This window comes from Anopheles coluzzii, chromosome 2 (genome assembly GCF_943734685.1).
Source record: "Anopheles coluzzii chromosome 2, AcolN3, whole genome shotgun sequence".
NCBI lineage: Eukaryota > Metazoa > Arthropoda > Insecta > Diptera > Culicidae > Anopheles > Anopheles coluzzii.
Genome location: NC_064670.1, coordinates 92,145,974 through 92,171,550, shown reverse-complemented (window position 1 = coordinate 92,171,550; position 25,577 = coordinate 92,145,974). Strand labels below are relative to the sequence as shown.

At 42.6% G+C, this 25,577-nt stretch overlaps 1 protein-coding gene across 3 annotated transcripts in view; it reads left to right on the top strand.

The window, feature by feature from the left end:
• Positions 1–25,577, top strand: part of LOC120953840 (breast cancer anti-estrogen resistance protein 1) — a 120,451-nt gene that overhangs the window by 20,478 nt on the left and 74,396 nt on the right. Inside the window, exons 1-2 of one of the 3 annotated variants that reach the window (XM_049606181.1) lie at positions 22,685–22,906; positions 22,951–24,358. The exons of the other annotated variants lie outside the window; for them this stretch is intronic. Coding sequence (XP_049462138.1) covers positions 24,242–24,358 — 117 coding nt within the window. The 5' untranslated portion in view covers positions 22,685–22,906; positions 22,951–24,241. Of the gene's footprint in view, positions 1–22,684; positions 22,907–22,950; positions 24,359–25,577 lie in introns of those variants that run through there. 3 annotated transcript variants of the gene reach the window in all.

The following is a 25,577-nucleotide window of genomic DNA, read 5'->3' as shown; positions in this document are numbered from 1 at the left end:
ATTTTCGCCGAACCCCCGTTGAACCCCTTTCCAGGGCGCTGGACGCATTAAAAGCGATAATCACGTCGCAGCAGATGACGTTTGGTCGTTTGTTTTCGCGGGCTTACTTTCGCACTAGAGCCACTGGACCCAAAATTATCAATAAAACGAGCGTTGTTTGGGTGTGTGTGCGGGTGTGTGTTTTGGTAATTGCAAGGAACAAGAAGTGGACACAGTCACAAAAATGCACGTGCTTAATTTCTCGTGCCATTTTCGGGCAGTTCGGCTGGGCGACCTTCCTTCGCTCTCTCGATGTTAATGGCGATGTTTTTCCTTGCTACGTGTATACTTTTTCCTGCCTGTGCCACGTGCGTTGTCATACGACGCAAGCAATTCACGTGCGCAATGGTCGAACAACCGCAAAGTGGCCATAAAGCTGCGAGCGCGTTCAGGCGAGTTGGGGGGGAAATTCATTCATTCCTCGTGCGCGGCCACTCTTGCTTTTGCTTCGCATTAGGTTGTTGCGTTTAATCGGAAGTTAGTGGTGCCTGTTTGGCCGCAGCACGCAGCTTTTGCCAAAACAGCTCCCGAAAGTCGTATAAACACAATCCTTGGATGAGGATCGCAAAAAAACACACACACACACGCATGGGGACCATTGTTTTTACGGTGTCCTGGTTATGGGAAGGGGGGAAGGGGAAAGGAGCTGAGAGCAGCAGTTTCGTTAACTCGGCAGGATGACACTACCTAGCGATTATACTGCCTAATGTCACGCCAACCGAAAGGGATTGTCAATGCACTCTTTTGTACGTATATCACTGACCCACCGAAGCACTTCCGGTAACGACTGAAACCACATTCGTGTTCTTCTGGCTGCTGGTCAGGGCTTCTGTTGTGCCTCGTGCGTTGCATGCGAAAATTGGAGAAGTGTACTGGTGATGAATTATTAATTAACACCCGGAAAAAAGCCCGGAGCCTTCGGAACGCGGACGACAGTTTTCCATTCCATGGGCGAGCCTTTTCCCCTATCATCATTAAGAGTGGAGCATTTGTTTTGCCAAGTTCATTTCGTTTTCCTCCACCCTTTAATAAATGGACCTTTTTGTGTGTTTTTTTGTTTCAATCTTTAAAAGCTTTAAACTTTTACTTTTCATTTCACGGTATTGCTTTGCTGGCATTTGTGTGTTCCAGCACAATTGACCCCAGTTTTAGTTGCTCTTGTGTTCTAAAGGGAGGGTTTAATGTGATAAGTCCATTTGGGAGTTTTGAAATTGCTACATTATTGGTATTTAAAGTCACTTAGAAGGTTACGGGATGGTAAAAAGAAGCAGGGAATGGGTAGAAATTATGTAAATTCGAAGGGTTGCCGTTGAAGGCGTGGTAGCCTTTAAAAGGTTCGTTTTGGGTAATTAATATTTGGAGATATTTAAGTTAATTTATATGAGCGATTGATGGAGTTTGGTATTGATTACATTGGATTGGAAATTTAAAATCAATTCAATGATTTTGTTACAAAAAAGACGCTTAACGTGAAGGTTGTAAGGTGTTTCACTATATTTTTTATAAAAATATGATGATATAGAGCAATTATAATAATAAAATAAATCCAAAAGGACTCTTAAATCCCATAAGAATACGTGATATGAATTTTAGAAGAGAAATAAACTCAAGAAATGCTCTTGATATCGGTCGAATACTTTCAGGATGGCTACAATAGCCTGTGCACTTCTTTAAAGTGCTCTGTGATTTCTAACCTTAATAAGGATTTGGTAAACAATCATCATGCACAAGTCCTTCTGTGAAACATTGTTTTCTTTTGCATAACAATTTACGGTTTATTTCTGAGAATGGAGAGGTTCTCCTTTTTGGCCATAACAGCCGCCAAGAAACAACGATACTAGTAATAAATTTCCCAGCTACACTTTTGAGACCTTTTTTCAGAATGTACGAGTCGTGTTGCGTCGCATCCGAATCTGACACCCAGGGACAGAGCGGTATTGTGTGTATCCGTGTAACGTAGAGCCGCAAGAAATACACACTTGACCATTCGAAGGACGAAGAAAAGTGGCGTTACACTTGCCCGGAGAACTTGTTGAACTGTCACAAGGACAAGTGTTCCGCGGGTGTGGCGTTCAAGTACTAACCGAGCGAACCTCTGAAGATGTTCGTTCGTGTTTATCACTACTTGCATTAAGTGAAATGGGTGCACCGTTTTGAAGGGCTACTTGCCAGATGAGACGTGCTGATGGAATAGTTCCACACTACGGATCCGTTTCGATTTGTACGTAAGTGTTTTTTTTTTTCTTTTTAGAAAGTTTTGAAACCGAACTTTCTAACCGTTTTCTGTCGAAAGTTTGCCTTTTCATTTCAAAATCGTGTGAAATCTTCCCTCTGGTCGATGTGGTAGTAAATAGTTTGCTCCATCCTCATTGTATGGTTTATTGCGCAAAATTAACGTAAATCTTCATGGAGCATGCTCCACACGAAAGGGGAATAACGCATTAGACAGGGAGGATCAGCACTATATGCTCAATTTCCTATTCCAATCCTTTTGCTAGTTTTTCCTTCGGATTATACTCGTCTAGAGTCGGCAGCACGCTTGCAGATTATTTGACGAGAGATTGTTCTGCAGCAAAAACGAAAGGGATGGAAAATGAGAACTGGGGATTTTCGGAATGGAAATAGCGCTTTGGGGATGCTTGGATACTCCTTCTGCTGGAGGTCCGTTCTGCAGATGATTTATGCAGCGAAACCCATCCAAGCAAGCAGCGAAATACATCAAGCATCATCAACATCGAGTAGAGTGCCGCGGCGCCGGTGGTAGTTATTGTGGTCGTCGGTGCTAGGTAACAGTCAGTGAGGTTATGTCGAACCAGTCGAACTTTACTCATGTGAGGATGTTTGAGAAAAAAAAAACACTGCAGCTATAAGATTTCGTGCTCTGTGTGCTCCGGTAAGCCATAAAATGGAGTAACATTTATCTTGAACCTACCAACACGCCTCATCTGTACGTGCGTCCCCTTTCAGTTCCTGTGGGGAGGGGTTCAGGAAGGTCAGAAGCACGAAGAAGACGAATGGGCAGAAAATTTGTCTAGGTAAGGTGTTTCCTGGGCTGTGTTTTATTTAATTTTTTGCTCCCCTCTGCCCTGCTCGATTGCTCTGCCAGAAACGGTTGGCCACAGGATTACGCTTAATCTCCACGGGAGAAAAGGGACGGGAAGTTGGCCCTGTTGACCATGTACCTTCGGTATCCCGGTGGGTCTGCTCCTCTTTATTGGCAGGCTTCTCACTAAGCCTTGCACCTTGACAGTGGCACGCCAGATGTGCGAAACTCCCGTCGATAAGGCACGTCCGCTCGTTCGGTTATTCGCAAGTTGTGGGATATGAAGGTTTCCGCAATTTGGGTCATTGGGTTGTGTTTTGTAACCAAGCATTATGAATGCTGACCTGCTTGCATCGGTTAAGCTTAGCATGCAGAGCGCGTAAAAGGGGTTGGACTAAGGGGTAGGCGGATTAGCCACAGTAAAACTGTATGCACATTCAACGTTCACACATTACGGCTACAGTGTCGATTAGTACGCCGTCTAGTGAATGGAGGATTCCTTTTGGAAACCCCTCCCGGTAGAACCCAATGATCCATCACGCACACCAAATGGTGGAAACAAAAAGTTTGTGGTAGATGTGCCGGATAAGCTGTGCCTCATTTAGTAAAAATCGCTTCATTGAAGTTCCGGAACCGACGGTAAAGACCGTCCACAGTTTCCGTTGTTATGGTTACGCTTAAAGACACAAGATGGCGTCTGTGAAGCGAAGTTTTGGTGGTTGAACATTTGAATACACTGTGCACCAAAAAAAAGAAAAAGAAAGCACTCACACTCACTGCGCTAAGGAACAAAAACTCGTTTAACAGTTGTTGGTGGTCACAGCCGTTTTCGTGTAGAGCGTCATAAAAATCTCATCGAATTCTCCGGACCCTTGGCCCTTGTTCGGTAAAGGGCCATCGATGAGGACGGCAACGACGACGAGGCAGCTACGAGGGTGGCGACGGCGTAAACATAAAAATAAAGTGTTTCCAGGTTGTTGATGTTACAGAACCTATTCTGGGAAAGGAACTGAAACGGTCGTTTGACGCTAGGCTTGGCCGCGATTAAGCACCGAGAACGGTGCACATGGTAATAGTGTACACGGGCTGCTTGGTAGCAAAGGTTAAACGTGTTGCAGATCTTTAAAAGGTAATGCGTTGCTCACAACGTGTTGGTCAAGTTGATATGCTAGTATGAATGGTACAACTCACCTAGATGGCGCTGTCGTTTGTATAGGTTCAATCGAGTTCTGTTCTGTTCAACATCTATCCACACCTGTACTCTGAGCACGTACAAAAGTAAACAAAACTATCCATTTTGTACGTAAAGTCAAACATTGGATGTGAAGATATATTTTTGAAGAAGTTTTGTATAGAAGGTGCCAAGAGAGACACTCCATTTTAAAGCCCTGGTTATCCACGGACACTCTTGTCTCGGGAAAATTAGGTATGATTGATGAGCTTGGATTTTGTTCCGAGAGGTGGCGCCTGCGTGGCAGTAGGCAGCAGTAGCAACAACAAAAAGAACCGTTGATATCCATTCTAATCGAACCGGATGAAAGGTGATATTGTTGTGAAAAGCCATATCCAGTGCTCTGACAGACAACGGCTTCTGCTGGTCATACTGGCGATAAATATTCATCACATTGGATTGCATTCTTGAGCGAGAGAGATTGGCCTGTCCCTCCTCCCCCCGTCCACAGCCAGTTTCTTGCCGATGAATAATGGCGTGACGAACGAGACCTGCGAAATCCTTGAGAATTTCTAAGCGGCAGGCCTATTACGCTGTCCATTGCTAATACAGCGAAGAAGGCGGGCCACTGCGAGGGGAATGTGATTGTGCGTGGTTCAAGCGCGTACAAAGCGGAGGGACGGCAGGATCTCTCTCATCTCAGGTTCCGTGACAGCTATAATCGCTAATCACGCCATGGTTGCTGTTGTTTGTGGAAGCCAGGGATAAAATCTCATTTATCGAGAGTAAGGTGCGACTGGGGGTAGCAAATGTAATTTTCTTGCTGCGAAGCGCTTTCGAGCGCATCGGAATGCTTGCATTATGGATGATGAAAAGGAAATTATTCTTTTCGGAATTACAGCAAGGAGGGAATCGCATTTTTTTCATTTCACTAGTTCTTTATCAGAAAGAGGGTGATGCTCTACAAGGCAAAAGATACAATAACCGTAAATATTAACTTACAATTATATGTTCTTACTTTGATAGGTTCCTCAAAACATATGGGCTTTTAGACTTTTCTTACTGAATCAAATGAATCATCATATCACGAAGCTGTCCAATGAACCATAAACCTGCATATCTGATTCTTACAGACACTTACGTTCCATTTAAATGCACAAGAAAACGATCGCAGGTTGCAGTTGGCCTAGTTTTTGCGTTGCTTTGATCATTCATTCGATCGCCACCTAACCGTTTTCCCTGTGACTGACTGAGACTGGCTAATGTGTCTGGCTCGCTCTCTGCTTTGTAGTGCGCTCGTAAATGTATTCCTGCACAACACCTAAAATGGTCAGGACAGAGGAGGTTAAAAGCACATTAGCTCCCTCTCGAAGCCAGCCCGATCCCGGTTCAGAGGCACAAAGAAATCATACTAAATGTTGGGATTCCTCCTCAATCAACTACCCATAAAACAATGGGGCCTGCCACTATCGGGAGGATGAAAAAACTTGACAGATGACATGTTTTTGCTTAAATCGCTTGTTATTCCGTCTTTTTTTTATACTGGCAAGTGAATCGATTTTTTTGTTGCTCTTCCTCCTTGGAAACCATTTCGACTACTTCAATGATGCATACACGTTTAGGGTTCTGTTCGGGGAGGTAGAGAGGAAATAACGCATTGGAATAAACGCCACGAAGCAGCGACGTGTGGAGATTTATTTCGACCGGCGTCCCTTTCGACCGAATTCCTCGAGCGCTCGAAATCCCTTGGACACATCTCGTATTTTACGGCGTCTTTACGTTGTCGTTGCTTCTTCTGATTTTTGGTTCCCATTTTTGGTAATACACCGTTCCGTCTGAGCTTCGTTGTTGTGTCGGCATTACGCTGTTTGAAATAGGACCCCAGCGAACAAGCAAGGGCTGGGTTGTTCGCGCGGTGCCATGGTAAAGGGTCAGATTTGCATTCTGCACATGTGAACAACATGTTTTGTTTGCTTGGTGCCACGTAGCTGTTGGGATTTTCTCGCTTCAAGGGCGAATGTCGGAAACGTGTATGTGTTTTTTTTTGTGTTTTCCCGGTGATGGTTAAAGCAAACCTGGGGGTGTGATGGAAGGATGCTAAAGATGTCAAAAAAGGATGTGCTGTGTTGGGGGTGTAAGGTGTTAATTATGGGTTCCTTTTTTCGGAATCGTTATGTGTGAAAGTTGATAAATTCTAAATAACTTTAAATATTTCTCTTTGCCCTTGTTTTTTCCTTTAATACCTAGGGAAAATGTTGAAAATATATCAAAGACATTTCAGCGTTAATCTGCAAACTACAACGTTGAGTTTTCTGCCATTCTTGTTTTTCAAACCAGTTTTTCATCAGCCGAGCCTATCTTCAGCTGGTAACAGATGCCAACATTCGGCTGAATCTATTCATCATCAACACGCGCGGTCACACAATTGTTGCACATTCACGCGCCCGGTCACGTGCTGCGATAGTGTTTATGATTCCACTTTTTATTCTTCGCCAGCGCCTCGCACGCTCGTCAACACGCACAAAACCCGGCACAAACATTTTCCACCGTCCGCCGGAGCAGTGGAAGGAAAGTTGGGGACAGAGAGAGCGAGGGTTGCTGTAGATAAATTCAAACGACCCGCATCATTTCTCCGATTTGTTCACACCCACTTGGCCGCCCTCATCACGCTTTAACCCGATTCGTCTGGCTGGTAGGAGAACCTTCGGATAAAATTATATCATCATTCGAATGCGATGGCAGATGCCAACTCACGGCGGCACTCGGCGGAACAGTACCAGCAGTAGCGGGAATGAATTGCTTTTCCCTGGGTGGAATACCAATTTTTCTAAATTAGCCAAAACCTGAGCGTTTTTTAAAGGAACGGACTGCTGCGGTGGATGCCGGTGCGGGGTCACTTTGGGAAGTGCGACCATTTGATTAAGTCCACTGGGTAATCATCACCGTACACCCTTAGGGGCATATTTGTGCGATCGGCCGTGCTCTCAGCTTCAGTGCAGCATTGCCACAAACTCACACACACACAAACATACTGCTGCCAATGATGACTTTTCAATTTAAAATGCTCCCGCGGCTTTTTCCTTCTTCCCTACATACGTTTGCTGTTTGTATTGAGGATAAGTGTAAGATCAATTGAAAGCAGAACATAGGCTCCTCTCCCGTTCTATGTTTGTTGGTTGGAACTATGTGTGTGTGTGTGTGTTTGAAAAAAGGATGTTCCTTACGGGCACTGCAGGGGAGAGCAAACGCGGAAAACCCTACGTGTGTCTGTTTGTGACGATTGACACGTGACTGGAGTTTGAAAATTAACGAAAAAAAAAGCCTAGGGCCTCTTGATATGTGGTGCATGGGAAGGGAAATTAAATAATAAAAAATAAATGCATGAAGTCGTCGTGCCCCGGTTCCTATAGTGTAGCCCATTGGCTGTAGTCTTCGGTTTATGATTATGGTGGTGTGAAAAATGTTTTCAATGTGTTTTTGAATTTTTCAAAAAAGTTTCGAAGGTTTTATGAGCCCTCCCGTGGGACCAGCTGAAAATCTAAAACGACTTGAGGTTTTATGGTAAAAAAAAATTACGATTGGAAAAATATAGCAGCATCGCTGACCTTCAAATGTGTCCTTGAAACGTTAAGATGGAAGGGATTTTAAATTTAACAGATACATATTGTATAAAAAATCTGGAGAACATAATACAACATATCGCTTATGATATGTATTTTTGATGATAACTTAATTTGCAAATTAACAGTAAATGTTCATATTTATGTTTAATGGTTTATGCAAACTTATTCTAAAAATTAACCGTTAAAGATTCACAAGTATTATGAACATTTTAAATTGATAACACGATTTTGTTAACAAGAATAAATGGGATCAAAATTGTTCTACGGTCCTTTTATCACTATTTGAGACAAAACCAGGATTAAGAGTATTTGGGTGTTCCTTTGTAGACAACAATTGTGGATAATGCATTGTGGTTTTGAATGTAGCAAAATTGTATTTTGAGGTTCACCACAAAACGGTTAAAAGATACAAAAAAAAAACAATACAACAACATAACAAGATAATTCTTCTGCTGACTGGAGATGAAAGAAGTCACGCCGCAAGTTTGGTGAGCAAGGATAGGACGTGGACATGACAGTAAAAACAGTAAAATGACTAATGTTACTAAAGGGATGGTTGTTTTTTGCGTTGCTGAAAAATGGCTTCAACTTGCTACGCTGGAAAAGAGACAGACGTAAAAAACGACAGATGAAGATAGGATGCTCTTTATCATACTCCTAAGATAAGCAATCTTGAGTTCGGTTTGATGGGGAAAGAAATCGGACGTAAAAGTTTCCATAAAAAGTAGCAGGGAGAAGAATAAAATATTTTCGGAATTTTTATGTACCCATTTGTGGGTGCAATTTGTTGAAGATTTGACGTTTCCCCCCCGTCTTTACCTTGATTTGGCTGTGTGTCCTTTTGGGCAAACGGTTCGTATACATCATTCGACCCGAAAGACAAGACAACTCTTACGATTGGGACAATTTGTGTCAAATGTAGTTTGCTTCAATTCGGATGAATCGTCTGTCCTCGCTTGTTGTGTGTCTTTCCGGGCGCATTAACGATCGCTATCAAGATTATTGTTAATCCTGTTTTGAGCGGTTCGGTCCGTTTGACGTTACGTTATTTTTTGTTGACTTTAGAAGAAATGACGTTGTTGATTCAAGTTAAAAAGCAAGTAACGCATGATATCGTTGTCGATTACAATTATTGAAGAATAAGAGCATGAAACATTATATGTTTCCAGTACTTATGCAATTGCAAAACTGATGTTCAAAATGCGCCAAAATTTAAACGAAGGAAGAATTTACTCTATCAACAGCGTGTTTAAAGTGAAAAAAAAAACCTTAATATACGATAAACCACTATTTGAATAAACTACAGGAGTTCATGGTTTTGCTATTAAAACGTGCTATAAATCTTGTAACTTCTGCGCTTAGGGTGCTCCGGCGGTGAATTCAATTTAAAATCTGCCAAGTAATGTTCACGTGGCCCGATTATGCTGGTCACAGGAACCAAGTAGTTTCCAGACCATGATGACTATTTAAATGAGTACTTTAAGGCAATAACACACTGCGCTACACTGGAAATGCAGACAACTGGCTTATTGGCGACATTCCGTTCGCACACTGCGAGACTCGAACTTAAAAATATGCAATTACAACCTAAACCATTTAATTCTTCCGGCCTGATGCACTGCCCGCATTTTGTACAAAGTGTGCTGAAGATGGGCTGTTCGATGGGGAAAACGTGTACTCTACCGGCTGCCGCCTGCACTTCATGGGTCCTTTGTAACATTTTACTAGCAGTGCAATTTCGTGACATGCTGTGGCGCACGAAATTGAATTGCTCTTGCACCCTACCAGTGATGCAGAAGAAGCTTTTTCAAGTTCATAGCCCTGTATCCCCACGTCGCGGTGCATATCGTCCGTCGGAGTAAACGCGATGCCCACCGAGATTGGTTTACCGAAACGCGGTACCACTTTGTCGTGGTGCTCCTGCAATGGTGCAGCTTCTTCGTGTCGGCTAGTTTGAGCAAAATACAATGCAAAACAGCCAAACCAACACTGGAAGTGGGAGGAAAATTGAATTAATTAATTTAATTAAAATCAATTGCGCGAGTACCATGCTTGTTTGTTGGCGCAAAAGCGAAGTATCTGCCACTTTTTTTGCGTTTGGTTTGTGTTCACTCGTTTTTCGTGGTGCTGTCTGATTACAACTCTAAGGCTTAAAGGCGGGCTTCCTGGTAGAATTGTGGCGTGCCGTATCAAAGCTTTAAGCAATTTCCTTATTATGTTGGTTATCTTTTTGTTTCTTTTTTTATTAGATTCTAAGCGTAAACTTTTTGTTGCTATTTGTACTTTTTTTTTCTTCTGAAATCAGTGCAATTGAACGTAAAAAGAGGGATCGAAGGGAAGCTCGTGCGTAGCATTTAATGCCATCTTCACACCTTGGGCAGGGTCGAGTATGTGCACGGAATGTTAACCATTTCCTTACGTGCTATCGGGTTATTTGTGTGATCTAGCACGCAAAACCACACAACCTAAACGTCACAATCATACAGCGGGGAATTAGAGACGAATGTTTGGGAGTGTTCACACATTCTTACGCCTTTTTTCGTATGATCGTGTGCTGCTAGGGTTTTATCCAATATTTCAATCAAAGCCATTGGGGGTGGTCATTGCGAATCAATGCCTGTCGACAATAAATCAGTATTGTGCGCGATTGTTTACCACCCAAGTGAAGTAAGACATTTCGTTACCGGTGAATTAGGAGGGCATTACCACTGCTGCTGCTGCTGCTGCTGCTTGGCGCACGACGATTTGTTCAAAGGAACTGTAAGCAACCCGTTTGCGAAACCCCTGTGTGAGTGACAGTTTAGATTGCGATCTGTTGTGAATATGTTGGCAGGTTCGGACAAAGACCCAACCCATTTGCAACGGGCGTCCGACGTTGTCCAGGGTGAGAGCCGTCCTATCTCAGAATTGATCAGATTCTATTAAAGGGATTTCGTATCGCAAATTGGATAAAGGTCCACACAAAAGCATGAACTGTTCCAAGAAAACGACTGGGCTCTCCAAAACTGTCCGAAATCACCAAAAGCAGCTAGTACGTTGAAAGGCTGTGGTCCGTTATTTGTACGGTGAGAATTGTTGGGTCCTGTTTTTTTTTTCTTTCAACTCACCACAACAATCCTATCACGTCCCCCTGTTCAGTACGTGCGTGAGTTTGCGTGTCTTGGCCACTAACAGATCTAATTGATTAATTAAATTTCTTGTCACATACTTTCAGTCGGTGACGTGCGTGATATCATCGCCGCTGTTGGAAACTTCAGTATAAAAAGAATATTGAAGATTTTTTAGTTATTACAGCTCCAAAAACAAAAAAAAAAGCAAAAAAAACACCATCTAGAATACGTGCGCAGCTGTTGAATGCGTACATCAAGGTATTTTATTTCGCTTTAAATTGCCTTGTTCGATGCCTCCCAATCCAGTAGGTGTTCTACTTATGTATTGAGTAATTTTGAGGACGTCGTTGAGGCCCTCCTGAAAACAATTCATCTGCTCATCTGGTGAATTTATTACGTGTGACGGATCGCTATCCCCAACCTCCTCCAACCTGAGTATGTCCCACCTCAAGATATGGCGGGCGCGGAATCTCTCCAAAGATGGAACGAATCAATTAGTGTTATTGCTACTTCAACACGAAATGCGTCGGCATTCGGCCAAGAATAAAGCCCGCCTTTCTTCCGGCGCGTGGGCTGGGGTAGCGATGTGTACACGATGCCTTCGTCACTTTGAGTTCTTCAGATCTTGTGTGGAGCCATGGTTCTGTGCCGTCCGGGGGACGCACGACTACTCCAGCCGTCTGTCGTCGGCTCAACGGTAGATTAGCTCAATGGATAGCGTTGTTTGTTGTTGCGCGCGGTCATTAAAATGCTTCACTAAAAGCAAACCAATTATTACGGTGAGATACGGGACAAGATACGGATGACGACGACGAAGTCGGGTGGTGGTGCGATACGTGTCAAGGGTGGGGAAATGGCAGCATGCATGAACGTCCAAAAGTAACACGGTGGCTATTCTCAGTGCACCTACCAGTTCAACGTACGTGTGTGTGGCGTCTCTGGTGTCCTTCTCACGAACAATGTGCGGTGTCTCTCGGTGTCGGACGGTACAGTAGCCAATGGTTGTCCTCCTACGCCTTTTTGATGCGGATTGGAGTTAACGTTGAACATTGGGCTTAATGTAGCACTCTTGGCGCAAACAGTGGAAACACACACATGATTCTGCTCAATCACGCATAAGACTAAAGATAACATTTGTACAGCTAAAGTGCGCCTACCCGTTCCACATGCTCTTGGAAGTCAAACATTCCGGGTTTTGTTTTAATAGAAGTGGTGTAATCTACCGACTACGGCAGTCCAGCAGTTCACAGTGTTCATTTGGCTCCATTTCCATACGAATGTTTCCTATTAAAAACAGTCTCTAGGAAGGAAGGTGCCTTTCAAGCTCGCTCATCAAAACATAAGTCTAAATGTAGTGAATCAAACCCCCTAGATGGTTGAACAAATCGTGGCCTTTTAATTCCTTATTAATTATGTTGCTGTGTCATTCGTTCGCTTTCAAGTGTCTGCCTGTCGGCGATCCGTCTATTGTGTATGGGCGATAATCATCATCATCAACATTGTCTTAATTATAAAGCACAGTTCGTTACGGTTCGTTAGCTGTAGTAGTATCGGCAAGCTTTTTGAGTTGGCGGAGGTTTTGGAATTTGGACGTGTGGCCGCACTATCTGAAGTATCGGTTGATAACTTCATTAGCTGAATGGCGTGAATTGGAGGGTGCCGTCGTGTGTCCAGCAAACTCCGAAGTATAGAGCGGAGTGGAGTGGAGTTATTTTTTGTAATGGGAATTGATTTAGTGAGTTGTTTAACGATTGATATGTTCAGGAGGTTGTTAGCAAAGGAATTTAATTTTTTATACAGCTTCAAGGAACATATTTCAGACAAGTGGCATAATGTCTTTAGTTTTTTTTCAGGTTGGCTATAATTAAGTATCCTGGACCTAAGATTTTTATTGATCTTCAACCATTCATTAGTCTAGGGAATGGTACAGACCCAGGGCCTATAGTATCGTAGCTTAAAAGAGAACAATAGAACCGGTTTAATAGGTTCGACAAAACACTTCCGTTCCAGAATATAAAAATCATTCTATTGGAGTTGGGATTTGTTCCAACAAATGCATTCATTTTTTGGGTTTTCTCCAGAAATATAACTACTCATTAATAAAGTTCTAAAAGCTAAGGAAAGTCCTTATAATCCATTTCAAATATAGTGTTAAAGTGGCAAACCCTCAAATCCTTCCCTTTTGCTCTGAATGCAGATAACTTTCAACCTTCCATTTTTGACTTTAATCCGCGCTCCGCTTGTGGATAGAATGAAATGTAAATTTTGCGTGCATTTAATTGTAGGGTCACCTTCAAGCGCAAGCGTCTTATCGTTTACACTCCCATGCACTCGTTCTCGGCTGTATTTGGCGATCGGTCGTGGCTGTTGATAGTACTCCGGCCCGAAGTTGACCTTTTCCGTTTGTCGATTCGCTCGGGAACGGTGTGGCAGCACCACCGGGTGTGTTGTGTACTTGTGCCGTTTTCGCTAGCACACAACAACACAATTCTTGGCGCTGGCATAAGGAGGTCTTACGGTTTTAAGCTATCCATTTCGAGCGAACTTGTTGATTCTTGGCCATGCGCGCACCATTTTACGCCTTTTGTTGCAGTGTGGTCGAGCATACTCTTACAGAAAGAAAGAGGCTTGTAGGTTGAGGACCGAAAACGGTGTATACAGAATGGAACTCATACACCTCCAATCTGCATCAGGTAAGGCTAGGTTCGTGCTTTGGAAGACCACAGCGGTGTACCGTGCGTGCTCCAGAAAGTCGAACGGAAGTCGCCAGCAGAAACGCTCGCTCGTAAGTCGACAATTATCAGCGACCGGAGATGGGCAACTGCTCCCCAAGACGACGAATGGTAATGGGAAATGGAAAAATGTGACCATGCAAAATGCTGCACACACCACCAACTTCTTCTCCTCCATCTTCTATCGCTCTCGAAAGATGAAAGCGAGAAGAGTGTAAACAACAGTATGACCGTGGGGAAAAATTGAACCGGTCTGGTGCTACCGAGACATTGGGTTTTACTGTTTCGTTTTGTTTTGCTTGCTTGACAATTCTTCATCATTGACGCTGTACCGCTTACACTTACCTGTGTTGCAACCGTTTCGCTTTACATCCCCGTATAAAAAAACATCAATTTTATCTTGTTGCTTTATTCCATCCGGCAAAATGACTTGCTCTCAGATGCTAGTTCACCTAACCAATCCGGCTCAAAGGACTATTTTTTTCAATTTTAGGCTGAGAAGTTGTTAGGCCAGCGGCGTTGTTGAAAGGAAAGAACTGGGAGTTCTTGTAGCGGCAAGCTGGTGAGGTGAGAAAGGTATAAAGAGTTCAGATAAAAAAAGCGTTGGAAGAGTATTATCGCCGGATGTCGGATATTACGGGAAATGGGATAGTTATCGCTGTTTATTTCCGTCGGCATTTTAGCGGCAACAATTAAAAGTATTAGCTTGTCGTGGGACGTATTTAATGCGTGGTTAACAAATTTACCTTTTGAACATGAAATGTAACGTCCTTTATGTATTTTTTAAATTATCGCATTTAAAGAGAAAATATATCAAGATATTTTATAGTATGCCCAGCCAAAAACTTCTACATAAGCCCCGAATGATTTTGCAAGTGCAAGAACCCCAATTAAGGGGCAATATCACATCGATTTCATCTCGCTTTATTGTTGCCTGCCCATTGTAAACGGATAAAATTCGACTGTACTGCAAGGTTTTCGTTGATTATCAATGTGCTTTTGCTCGTTTCATTTGGGGTGTTTACGGTACAATTCTTTTCATTTTTTTCTTATTACACTGCAACATTAATGACTAAGCTCCCAAAAGGCGGTTCCAGCGAGATTGTAGCCTAAGGGCATTTGTGCATCGATCTTCAAGGCTAATGTAATTTATGTAGCTGTGAGTTTGTGTGGCTTCATGCAGATTATTTTTAAATAAAAGAAATGAAATGTCACTTCTTCACGCCTTGTTTTGAAGTGTACATTTCAAGATCAAGCAATTGGTTTTGAAATACTTTCGGCTCAATCAAACGAAATTGCACCTTCACCTTGCTTATTAACCAACGGCTTTACGGGACCTTTTGATGGATTCATAGGTAGTGGTTCACCTAGTCCTATTTTTTGCCAATGTATATCAGTAATTTTGTCCCGCGTTTTATGCTATTTTATTTAATGGAAGCTGAAGCTTGCTTTAATCGGTTTATGTGGATACAATACGTTCTTTTCTTCGGTTTCTTAATTCCCAACCAATGCCAATTAAGTTTGCACTTTTTTCATCAAAAAAAGTTGTTGAATCGATCAATCATTACGCGGTGTGGTGGAACCATATTTAATCCCATATCTCAGGTTTTAATTATTGCCTTTCAATCTCGGTTCATCGGTTCGTCCTTGGAGGGATTTTTTGTGAAACATGTTTATTCATTTAAATCCTCATCATCATATCACTAACATCAATCTCGATTCGAGGGAATGATTTATAAAAGCACTTTTGAAGCTTCCCCGTTGCAAGACTCACTATTGATGCATGGTTTCAGTAACGTCATCTTGGTTTCTTGGTTGGTTTTAGAACTTTAAAATGTGTAACCTAATCAATTGTGTAGGATCTGTTCTTCACCCTGAAATTAAAAATGTAGCAACATTGGAAGAACAACACAATATTGTGTAAGGTGCATCGTAAAGGAGAACAACGCTCGGGAACGATACAAGCAACGTGCATACGCATACACACACACGTCCATTAAATTGAAACTCATCGATCATTTAACGTGCTAAACGATTTGCCGGAGGAAAGAAACCAAAATCCCTTACGGAAGGAGTGCATTCGTTCGCTTCGGGCGATGCTTGTGCACATTCTGCACACTGCTGCTTCATGGGTTGAGCTTGGCGCTCCACAAGAACTCGCCGTGTGTTGGGTTAAAAAAACCCAAACCAGAGTGTTTAGCACAACTTTGGCGCTTGCTTAAAGTGGTCCATTATTATTATTTTTTGCGTTACACACAGTGTACGTTTTCAATCATGGCTTTCAGCGCGTTGTTGCCGCCCTGTAGAAAAGTTAATCTTGCCTCCCTTCGGTTCCTGGTTTGTTCACTGCAGGACGACATGATTGTTCCATTTTGACCGATTTCTAATTGTGGCTATGAGCACAGCCCCGATGTGGTTGCAAATCCGATCAAGCAAAAAAAAGAGACATGGATGGAAAACGGGCAACAACGCATAAGTCGGTGGCCGGGGAATCGTTCACTTCTCGTCACGCTTCGTAGTCCAGTTTCTAATGTCAGTTTAATGTCCGCGTAACGGACTTTGGCTTCAGCTTCCAGAACGACCGTAAGTCGGAAAGTAATCAATCACTGTTAAGAATATCCAGCCGGAGTTGTTGTTTTTTTATGTCGTTTGCCGTTTTTTTTCTTCCTTCCAGTACAGTAACGGTGTGGTGGGAGCAGTTTTTTGTTTGTTTTTCCTTGCTCCACATTTGCTGAAGATATTCTGGATTGGTTGCGGTTTTTTAAGTGTGAGACCGTTTTGGAAATATGGGCTTTGTGGGGCACGCTCGGTGGGTAGCGAAACTTAAATGAAACTTCCTGGTGAACCAAACCAAACTAAGGAGCAGAAGGAAGAATGGATCGAAGTGTTGCGGTTAGAGGACAAATTGTGGCACCGTTCATGATGTTGCCATATTGAGAAAGGGGAAAAACTGTATTCTGAAGCCACTGGCCAACACATCCGTAAAGACCCATTGCATTCTTTCGAAGCGAGTCACGCCAGCGGGCGCCACCTTCAGCTCTTCTACTCAACAGCCAATCCCTTTGCTTAAGAAGGGATGTAGTCTTCTCAGCCATCGTAAAGAACTGCACCACGTGAAGAAAGTGTAATTGCATCAAGTATGTAGCGTGTGATGGTGAGGTTCTTGCTGAGGAGTGATTTTGTGTTGGAGTAAAAAATAAAACCTACCACCAACTCCAATCGCCGTCGAGCGCGGACGTGTGAAAGTCATGTATGTATGTGTGTGTGTGTGGAGGTATATCATTAGTGCAATTCATCAGGAAACTACAATTAGGTTACGTTACTGTGCTTCTGCAGCAGCACCAGCATCAGCGGCAGCAACTTGTTCGGTTAGCGGGAAGCAGCAGCGCTTCAGCTCAACCACCAGACGGCCGCCGCTCGAAAGATGGATGACGTGGTTTTGCTCTCTGCGGTTTTTCGATTGCTTTCTTTCTTCCGTCCCATGTTTCGTGCTTCGTGGTTTACAATCAATCCACAATAACCAAAAAGGGCACGTTGGCTCGTACCAACCCTGCCGAGGAAGTAAGAAATCTCTTTAGTTAGATCAACATAAGTGGGACTTTGATTGGACAAAAGTGAACACTACCTTTGGACACACTTTTGTGCGTTTTAAGATAATAGTTGGGGTTGTCGCCTCGTAGCCTAATGGAGTTATACAACTTCGAGAAGACTGTTAACATGGTACAAATGATGAAGTGTTGGGAGCTCCTCAAATCCTATATTTTAATACAAGTTCCTATGTGTTACAAAATCAGTCTTTTTGAAGTAAATTTCATGAATCCTTATTCTACCAGCCAACACGTGTTGATGTCAAGATCTTTGCAAGAAATTGTGTTGAGATTGAATTTGAATCTACTATTTGCGGAATGGTAGATGGAGGACTTCGGCGGCAGTTAATATGTCATGTTCTTTTATCATTTGAACTTTCGGTGACATTTGACAGATTTTAAAATGGTTTTATAACCTTACTACTCCTATATCGGTTCATCGTTAATCGTCATAATGTGATCATGTAACATGTGCAACCACACACTAGTTGCCCTCAGTTTTCAATTTCCAAATCTCTCCCATTGCTCCGCTCCTTTTATTATGCTCTTCGTGTGTAAAGTGAAAGAAAAAGTGAAAAAGGTTTTGTAACACCTAGTTCCTGGTATGTATGTCTGAGTGTGTGTGTGTGTGTGTGTGCCCTACAGCGACCTCTCCAACCTAGTGAGATAGATGGCCGGCTTGTAAGACAAAATGTAACAAAGTGGACAGTGGAGCAATCACCTCTCCCCTAACCACCGAGATTAGTAAGATGAAAAGGCTACGCTGGTGATGCCTCGAGCAGATTAGGTTTAAGGGTAGGAAAATGAAATGCTTCCCCATCCTAACCCCCCCGCAGCTAATGAGCTTACAAAAAATGGGTTAAGCATAGCGATCGGTGGAACATGTTTTTTTTTAAAGCGGAATGTAAAAGTGCTTTAGAAGGAAAGGTATATTAATTTCTCCCTCGTATGAATCTCTTCACCGCGTTAGCATCTTCGGCAATTATTGAACTACTATTCTCTTGCTTTAATTGAATCTCTTTTTTATCCCCACAAAGGATAGCTTGTAACGTAATTAGCCTTAAGTAAATGTTACTCTTTTGTTAGCAAGTTAGGATCACTTTTCGAACTCGTTGTTATTTTTCTTAGAAACGGTATGGTATGTAAATTTAAACCTTTGCCTTTTCGGAAAGTTATGGCTTCTCACTCGCACGACCCCGACCTCGGACAAAATGTTTGCAGTTGTGTAAGCAAACCGGGTGTCGGTTCAAACACCAATGCCGCAATGATTTCTCGGAAGATTCGTCAAGATGAATTGTTTGTTCAGAAGAAGTGTAGTTTAACGTTAAAGATGCTTTGTAAATTATTGGTGGTAGAAACGTAATGAGTGCTTCAGAATTGTTTAACAAAATAGACATTTTTTTAGACACCAGCAGTCAAGTTAGTGTTAAACTGTTATTGCAGCAGTATTATTAACTGCAATGGAAGCAAAAAAACTCGATGAAATTAATACCAGATGTGGTACATTAAGCGAATTGAACCAAAACCAAAAGTAAGCAGAAAAGTTTTCCGTTTCTTCTAAATTATTCCATGATGGGTTTGGTTCTTATACTTCCTTGTACACGCAACTTTTTGAAGCAGGATTGTTTTATTATTTTATATAGTGTATTTCATCGTTGCATATATTCCCAGCCTTTCTTTTATTCCGATGGCAACAGTATCTCTAATTATTTATGTGTTATCATATCTGCTGCCGTTAAAGGATTAAAGTTTTTACATAACAAACTTGCATTAACATTGCCAAAGTAAAATAAATTCTCAAATAGGAATGGAAACTGGATGAAGTCATATTTTCATCTATTTCAATTTTTCGTTTTGAGGATTATCCAAAGAACCAATCTTATACTTTTAATGTAAGAACTGGTTCGATTCATATTTTTATAGTTTTTATGTTCATATTTTTCCCCTTTATCGTGAGCTTTTGTGTTTTTTTGTTTTCAAAATCAAATATGTGTAAAAATATTTTTACTTTCTCCTTGCACATTTGGATCCACTCGCTTCCCTGTGTCCTTGTGTTTTTATTTGCTCTTGTAAAGAAACGGGTAGCAGTTTTGCGCACAGTTGCCGTTTCCTGCGAAGCGAAAGGAACATTCTTGTTACATTGCAACTAAGCTACACAAAACAAATGTTTTCCGGGAATATCTCGCCATCTCGCCAATAAACTAAAGTGTTCAAACAAATGTGTTTTGAACGTGGCGTGTAAACACTTTATTCTACACTTTGCCGAAACAACCCCGTGCTCCGGAGTTCGGTAGATGATGAAGCTGTGTTCCTTCCTCGATAATCTCGTTCTGAGTTCTCGTTCGAATCGAAATGTTTGTGTATGTGTGTGTGTGTTTGTTTTTTCTTACTTTAAATTCTTCCATTCAAACTGTTGCTCGCACTGAAAGAAACAAACCCACCAAACTGCCTCGTGCACATCCTCGATGTTACCAGTGGAACGTGCGTAAACTGACACGATCGCATAATTCATCCGTGTTAATCAGAATGCACAAATCTTCGGCGGGGGTACATTTCGCTCGTTCCGATATGCGTCCATTCTGTGCATGGCCAATCGGCACAGGAAACACGGCGTGGAAAGTCATGCAAAAAAAAGAGGGAATCTAGTAGTGCGTTTTATTTTCGCTCACTCAACCTCACTCCCTCTCGCGCGCGCAGTTGCGTCGGTGCAATCTGTTGCGTTCCAAAGGCTCCGCTTGTGCATTTCCATGTTCGCTGCACACTTCCACTGGAAACAAAGCGAAACCTTCTCACGTTCACGATGCGCTTCGGGCGCTTAATTGTTTTGTGCGCGACCCGGGCGCACAGTTGTGCGTTGTCGGGATGCAGAAATAGCGACAGCAATAAATCAAGCAATTGCACTCGTTTTGTTGAGATGGATGCAGGAAGATGTGTACAAATGTTTATGCTTCGCCTTTGTGGCGGGGAAGTTTGACGGGCTGTTTGACCGGAGGAATTTTGTGCTATTGCACTTTGATTTGCGATGCAAAATGAAGCAATAGCAAGATATTTGATCGTAGATGGAAATTGAACTTGTCGCGACATGGCTCCTTTTATTATGTTCAATACACATTTCCTAAGTGGTGTTGCTCAAGTATATAATTAATATGTAGTGGAATTAGTTTTCTTATTAAGGTTCTTTGGTTCTTGTTAAATAAATGGGTAAAGCTTGTAAAAGCGTAAAATGGTTGTTTTTGTCCTCGTTAATTAGAGGTGTAATTATTTGCACGAGAAAAAGTATTGCAAAAGAATGTTGTATAACCCTCGAAAGGTCGTTTTTGTTTACGGCCGTGCGTTCTTTGTGATTCAAATGAATAATTTCTGATCGTCCTGGCCTTGATAAGGCAGACATAAGCTGACTAAGTCTTTTTATTTAAAAAAAATGACAAACAGTTATATTGCTGTTCCAGCAATAGGTGGAAAGTAGAAATAATGGCATAACCACCTACTGTTAATGAGTATTTGTGGTCACTATGCTATTGTGCAGATTATTTGAGTGTACTAAATATTCCATTTAAAAATTGATTAACTTGTTATCTTCAATTTTAATTTCCTCTTTATTTACTGCTTGTTGTTATTCTTAGTCCTTAGCAGAGATATCCATAGTTTGAAGTTTGTGTAAATTAATTTTGTTATAAAGACGAAGGAACTCTCATTTCTGACAAACTTTTTCATAAAATTCTAAAAAAAATGAAGCATCATCCTACACATCTATTTACAGTAACAATATTTGCATTTGGTATTATTCATTGTGCATGCATATAAATTGGTGATAAATTCCTCCATAAACACTGAACGACATGTACATCCTTTGTTCCATATTGTTGAAGAGTTTGTTCTTTTGTTTTTTTTTTTTTGAATTTTTCTGTCCAACCCACTGACAACTGCACTTGCGGTCGTACTGAATACAGGTCAAGTAAGTACTTCAGCATAGAAACTTCATTTTCAAATCGGTCCAAAACGTTTTACGCACTCCAAATCGACAAATATAACGTCCAAATCCAACACACCGAACATACTGCTTATGACCATCAAACTTGACGACAAATTTGGTTCCCATTTTCATTTCCCTTTCCTCAATACGATGGGTTATGTTTACGAAATTGTGTCGCTATATGCCATTCCCTGATTTGACTATTTGACCAACTAACCTCTCTCTCTCTCTTTCGTGGCTCTGCAGGGGTCCAAGGTGTGTGGATTTATGGGTTTATGACCATAGCGGGCAAAGTACTCGAAAAGTTTGTCCCTCGTAATTGAAAACTTTGGTGCAAATCTGGCACGCACACCCTTATCCACACAATGGTGTTCCGGGCGGAAGTGCATCGGGAAGCTTTCCTTCCACTTAGGGGGAGGGTCGACCAACTCGGTGTGAGGGAAAGGGAGAGAAAAGTTTCTTTCGTCAAGGGCCATTAAACGTTTCCTTCAACATTTTGACTGTAAAGTTCCCATTGATAAAAGACTTCATATATGAACAAAGTCATATATGAAAGGGTTCGTCGCCATTGATTTACTTTAAAATTGTAATCACACTTGAAGTGAAATCGTAAAAAACAAAGCACGGCAAACGGAAAGACAAGCAGTGCCCATCTCAATTGTGAGCAGGATGCCAAATCTTGTCATTTTTCGTGTTACGTCTTGTTTCGTCACTAACCCCCGTAGCAGGTAAAATAACCTTCCGGAAGGTTCGCCTCAAACACCTTCGTCCGTTGTAGAGGTTCGTTTTGAGTGGTATCCTTCGGGGATGGGTCATAAAAATTAGCATAATTTTCAGCATGCAAAACTCACCGGAGACAGTGTGTGTGTGTGCGTTGTGGGAAAGAAAGACAAGTCGTCAGGATGGCAACGAACGCCGGAACGAAAACAAACACTGCAGCACCGTTCGCCATTCTTTTGCATTATCTGACTGCCTGCCGGCAAATTGGCCGGTATTGACGCGGCCTTAATTTTTGTGTCGCTCGTTACGAAGAAACCGCTCGGCTTTGGCGTTGGATTTCGCGAGTTCGCGTCATTCCGGCGTCTTGGCAACGACCTTCACGGCGCGGGCAGGCAAACGGGGCAAGCAAAGCCACCAAAACTCCAAATTGTTTGTTGTCCGCCACCACCCCGGCAAAACCGGCTTTTTAACACAGCTCACGGAATAGCTTACGATGAGCAAGCGGAATGAACAACCACCGATGGCTTGCCGCATGCATGAACTCTGCTCGAATCATGCATAAAACTGCTCGAACGCTCTCTCAAAACAGCAGCAGCATGTTTGGTATGCATTTGGTATTCTCCCCGCTCTCGGGCTCACGCGGTTCAAGCCGGCTTGAGCGGTTCGCAGGCTCCGGCGTGCTGTTCATTTGCTCATTCGTTGCGTAGCATAGGAAGCAAGCGGACGCACGCTCGTCGGCACGTTTCCCCGGGAGTGTGTTCATCATCGCCAAAAAGGGTCGACGAGGCTTTTAGCGTGCTGCACAAAACCGTTTGACGCTTCGAGCGCGGCCGTTGCTTGCGTCGCGATTTGCGTGCTTTTGCCCATCCGCAAGTGGTGTGTTCTCGGAGAGTGTGTTTGTGGAATTTGTTTAGGCAAATGTGATTAATACACACGGTGGTGCGTCAACCAGGCAGGCGGTTTGCTGGAGGTTTGCGTGAGGGATTTAAGTATCGGATCAGGTTCGGTTGTGTCAAATGCGGCGTTTTTTATCGGGTGTTGAAATTTTGAGCTTAAACTCCGCTTTGTGAAGAATGCCGTTTCGCGACGTGTGTAGATTAGTGCTGTTTCTTGGAGAAAAAGAATAATGCCGCACGGGCGACAGTAGACGAAGGAGGCGGGCGTGGGCTACATTGAAATTATATGCCCTCGTGTACAAGTGCAAAAATATATACGTACCAAGCAAATATTTACTTAGCAAGTTTGTATTGTGAATGTTTGGGGGTGAAATTCGAGTTGTTTAAAATAGAAAAATGCCAAAATTGTCGGTGAATTTTTTACACAATTTTAATTAGTGAAAGTCACTTTCATGTGTGATTTTTGTGACAAAACATAATAAAAAGTGAATGAAAGGTCTTGAAACTGGGAAAAAATCCCTAATGCTCACGTGTGTCGTTCCGTACTTCGAAAGCTAAAAAACGAAAAATGATTAATAGTATTGGTGAAAACGAATAGATTAGATTGGCCGTTTTGAGTGATTTGTGAGCCTAAAAGCTGCGTGCCACTTTTGAAAGATTTATCTCGAAAAGCTTTTTTCGTTGCCGAGTGAAAATTAAATTATCTTCGCCTGATCAAAACCGCCTGTGCCGCCCGGCTGTACGTGTGTGTGGCTGAGTCTGAGTGTGGCCGTTCTGCCGATCAAAGTGAAGGTGTTGCTCGCCGTTACAATACCTAGGTAGACGAGCCTGTAGCCTGCGAGACGTCTGTCCATGTGTGCGAATGCAAAAGCCTATGCTAATTTTGAAGGGTCGCTGTGCGCGCTGCAACTTTGCCCTCATTGACGTGAATCAGGGGAGCACGCTGCCGAAGTTGGGGCTGATATGTAGTGTGTTCGACGGCTTTGCATGTGTTCGTGCAACTCCTTCCCCTTGCTCGCTCCCGGAGTTTGTGAATAATGCTACCGATAATTAGATTTACCGTTTAATTACCCACCGCCGTGTGTGCTTGTAAGTCGTGGCCGTGTCCGTGTTGTGTTGGATGAAGAGCATGAAATAAACGAGAGTAGCTTCGAAAGGTGAAGGTGAAGCAGTGTTTGTGGCGCCTTGCGGTAGCCTGCAGTGGTGCACACAAGAAGACGTGTAGAAAAAAGAGCAATCCTCCTCTCCCAGTGACAGTTGTCTGACTGAACGACCAGAATCTCCAGATTTGCCATACCCATTACACATTACACGGTGTCAGGAAAAGCAGCAGCATTCAAAGCCAAGATGTATCTGCAACAATCGGCACCGGTGTCACCGCACACACCTTCCACGCGCAGCAGTAGCCGGAGCAGCAGCATGCATCTGGTTGAGTATGACTACGACGAGCCGAAGCCGGCAAAGGTTAGTTTAGCACCCATCATCATCATCACTGTCGTCATCATCATCACTGTCATCAACTCCGGCACCATCATCACGAACGTTGTCCAGCGTGGATGTTGTCGTCTTTCGTCCGACGGACTACGGAGGGGTAGAGTGACGAACACCCTCCCGTACTAACCGGAGCTGTTATTTGCTCAGCTAAAGTTGGCATGAAATTATAAACTAACACCTGACGATTCAGATGTAGTGCAAGGGAGGTGAAAGAAGGTGCGGGTGTTGGTGATGCCCTGGGATGTGTAGAAAGTGCACTTGCTAACATTCTGACCAAACACATACACACACCGACTGACGCAAGGGTAAAGTTTCCCTCTTTCGGGAAATCGGGGAGAAACCTCAGCATTACACCAGAGGAGGGCAACAGTTTTCATTGGATGCATTGCGCAACAAGCTAAGTAAGAGGCTGTATAAGTGCAAGCGGGATGTGTGAGTCGAACCTGAACTTTTTGCATTGTGGCCGAGTATAATTGTAAGGCAATGAGGGTGGGTAAATGGTGTTCCAAGTTATTTGAAGTCCCCGGGAATAGTCTCACAAGTCACGACTATGACTATGAGATATACATTTCCTGCGTTGAAATCGTTTATAAAGATGTTATTAAAAATATAACTCAAAAAGTGAAAAATTTTGTTTGATCAAAGAGAGAACCATCAGCGAATTAGTAGTTCCTTTGAATGTGAAACATTGTATGCCACAAAACGATTTCAAATTTGACGCTACAGAGCACCAATAATATATCTTCACTTCTTTCCATTCGCTTGCGACACATTAAAGCGCCCTAGGCTTCACGAATAACCTTTGATCTGGAATTTCTTTGCGGTTTTTATTTTGCAAACCACCAGATTGACACGGCTGTTGCGTGTTGTTGGCATGATTGATTACGAAACATTACGATACAGCACCGACAAGATGGAGTCGACGGTTGACAATCTTATAGTATAAAACCTTGCAAAGTCCATACATAGATTTCGCCCAAGTTGATGGTTTCTTGTTTTGTTTTGTAAGGGTCGCTGATCTTTTATTTTTAATATTTTGCATCACTCAAAGAAGACTTCAATATATACACAGGCAGATAAGGGAATCATTTTGTTTGTTTGCAAAAAAATGCCTCCCTTTTGCACGCCAAACAGACAGGTTGTTGATGTTTTTTTTACCTTCTGCAAGGCTTTTGACGCAGATAATGAT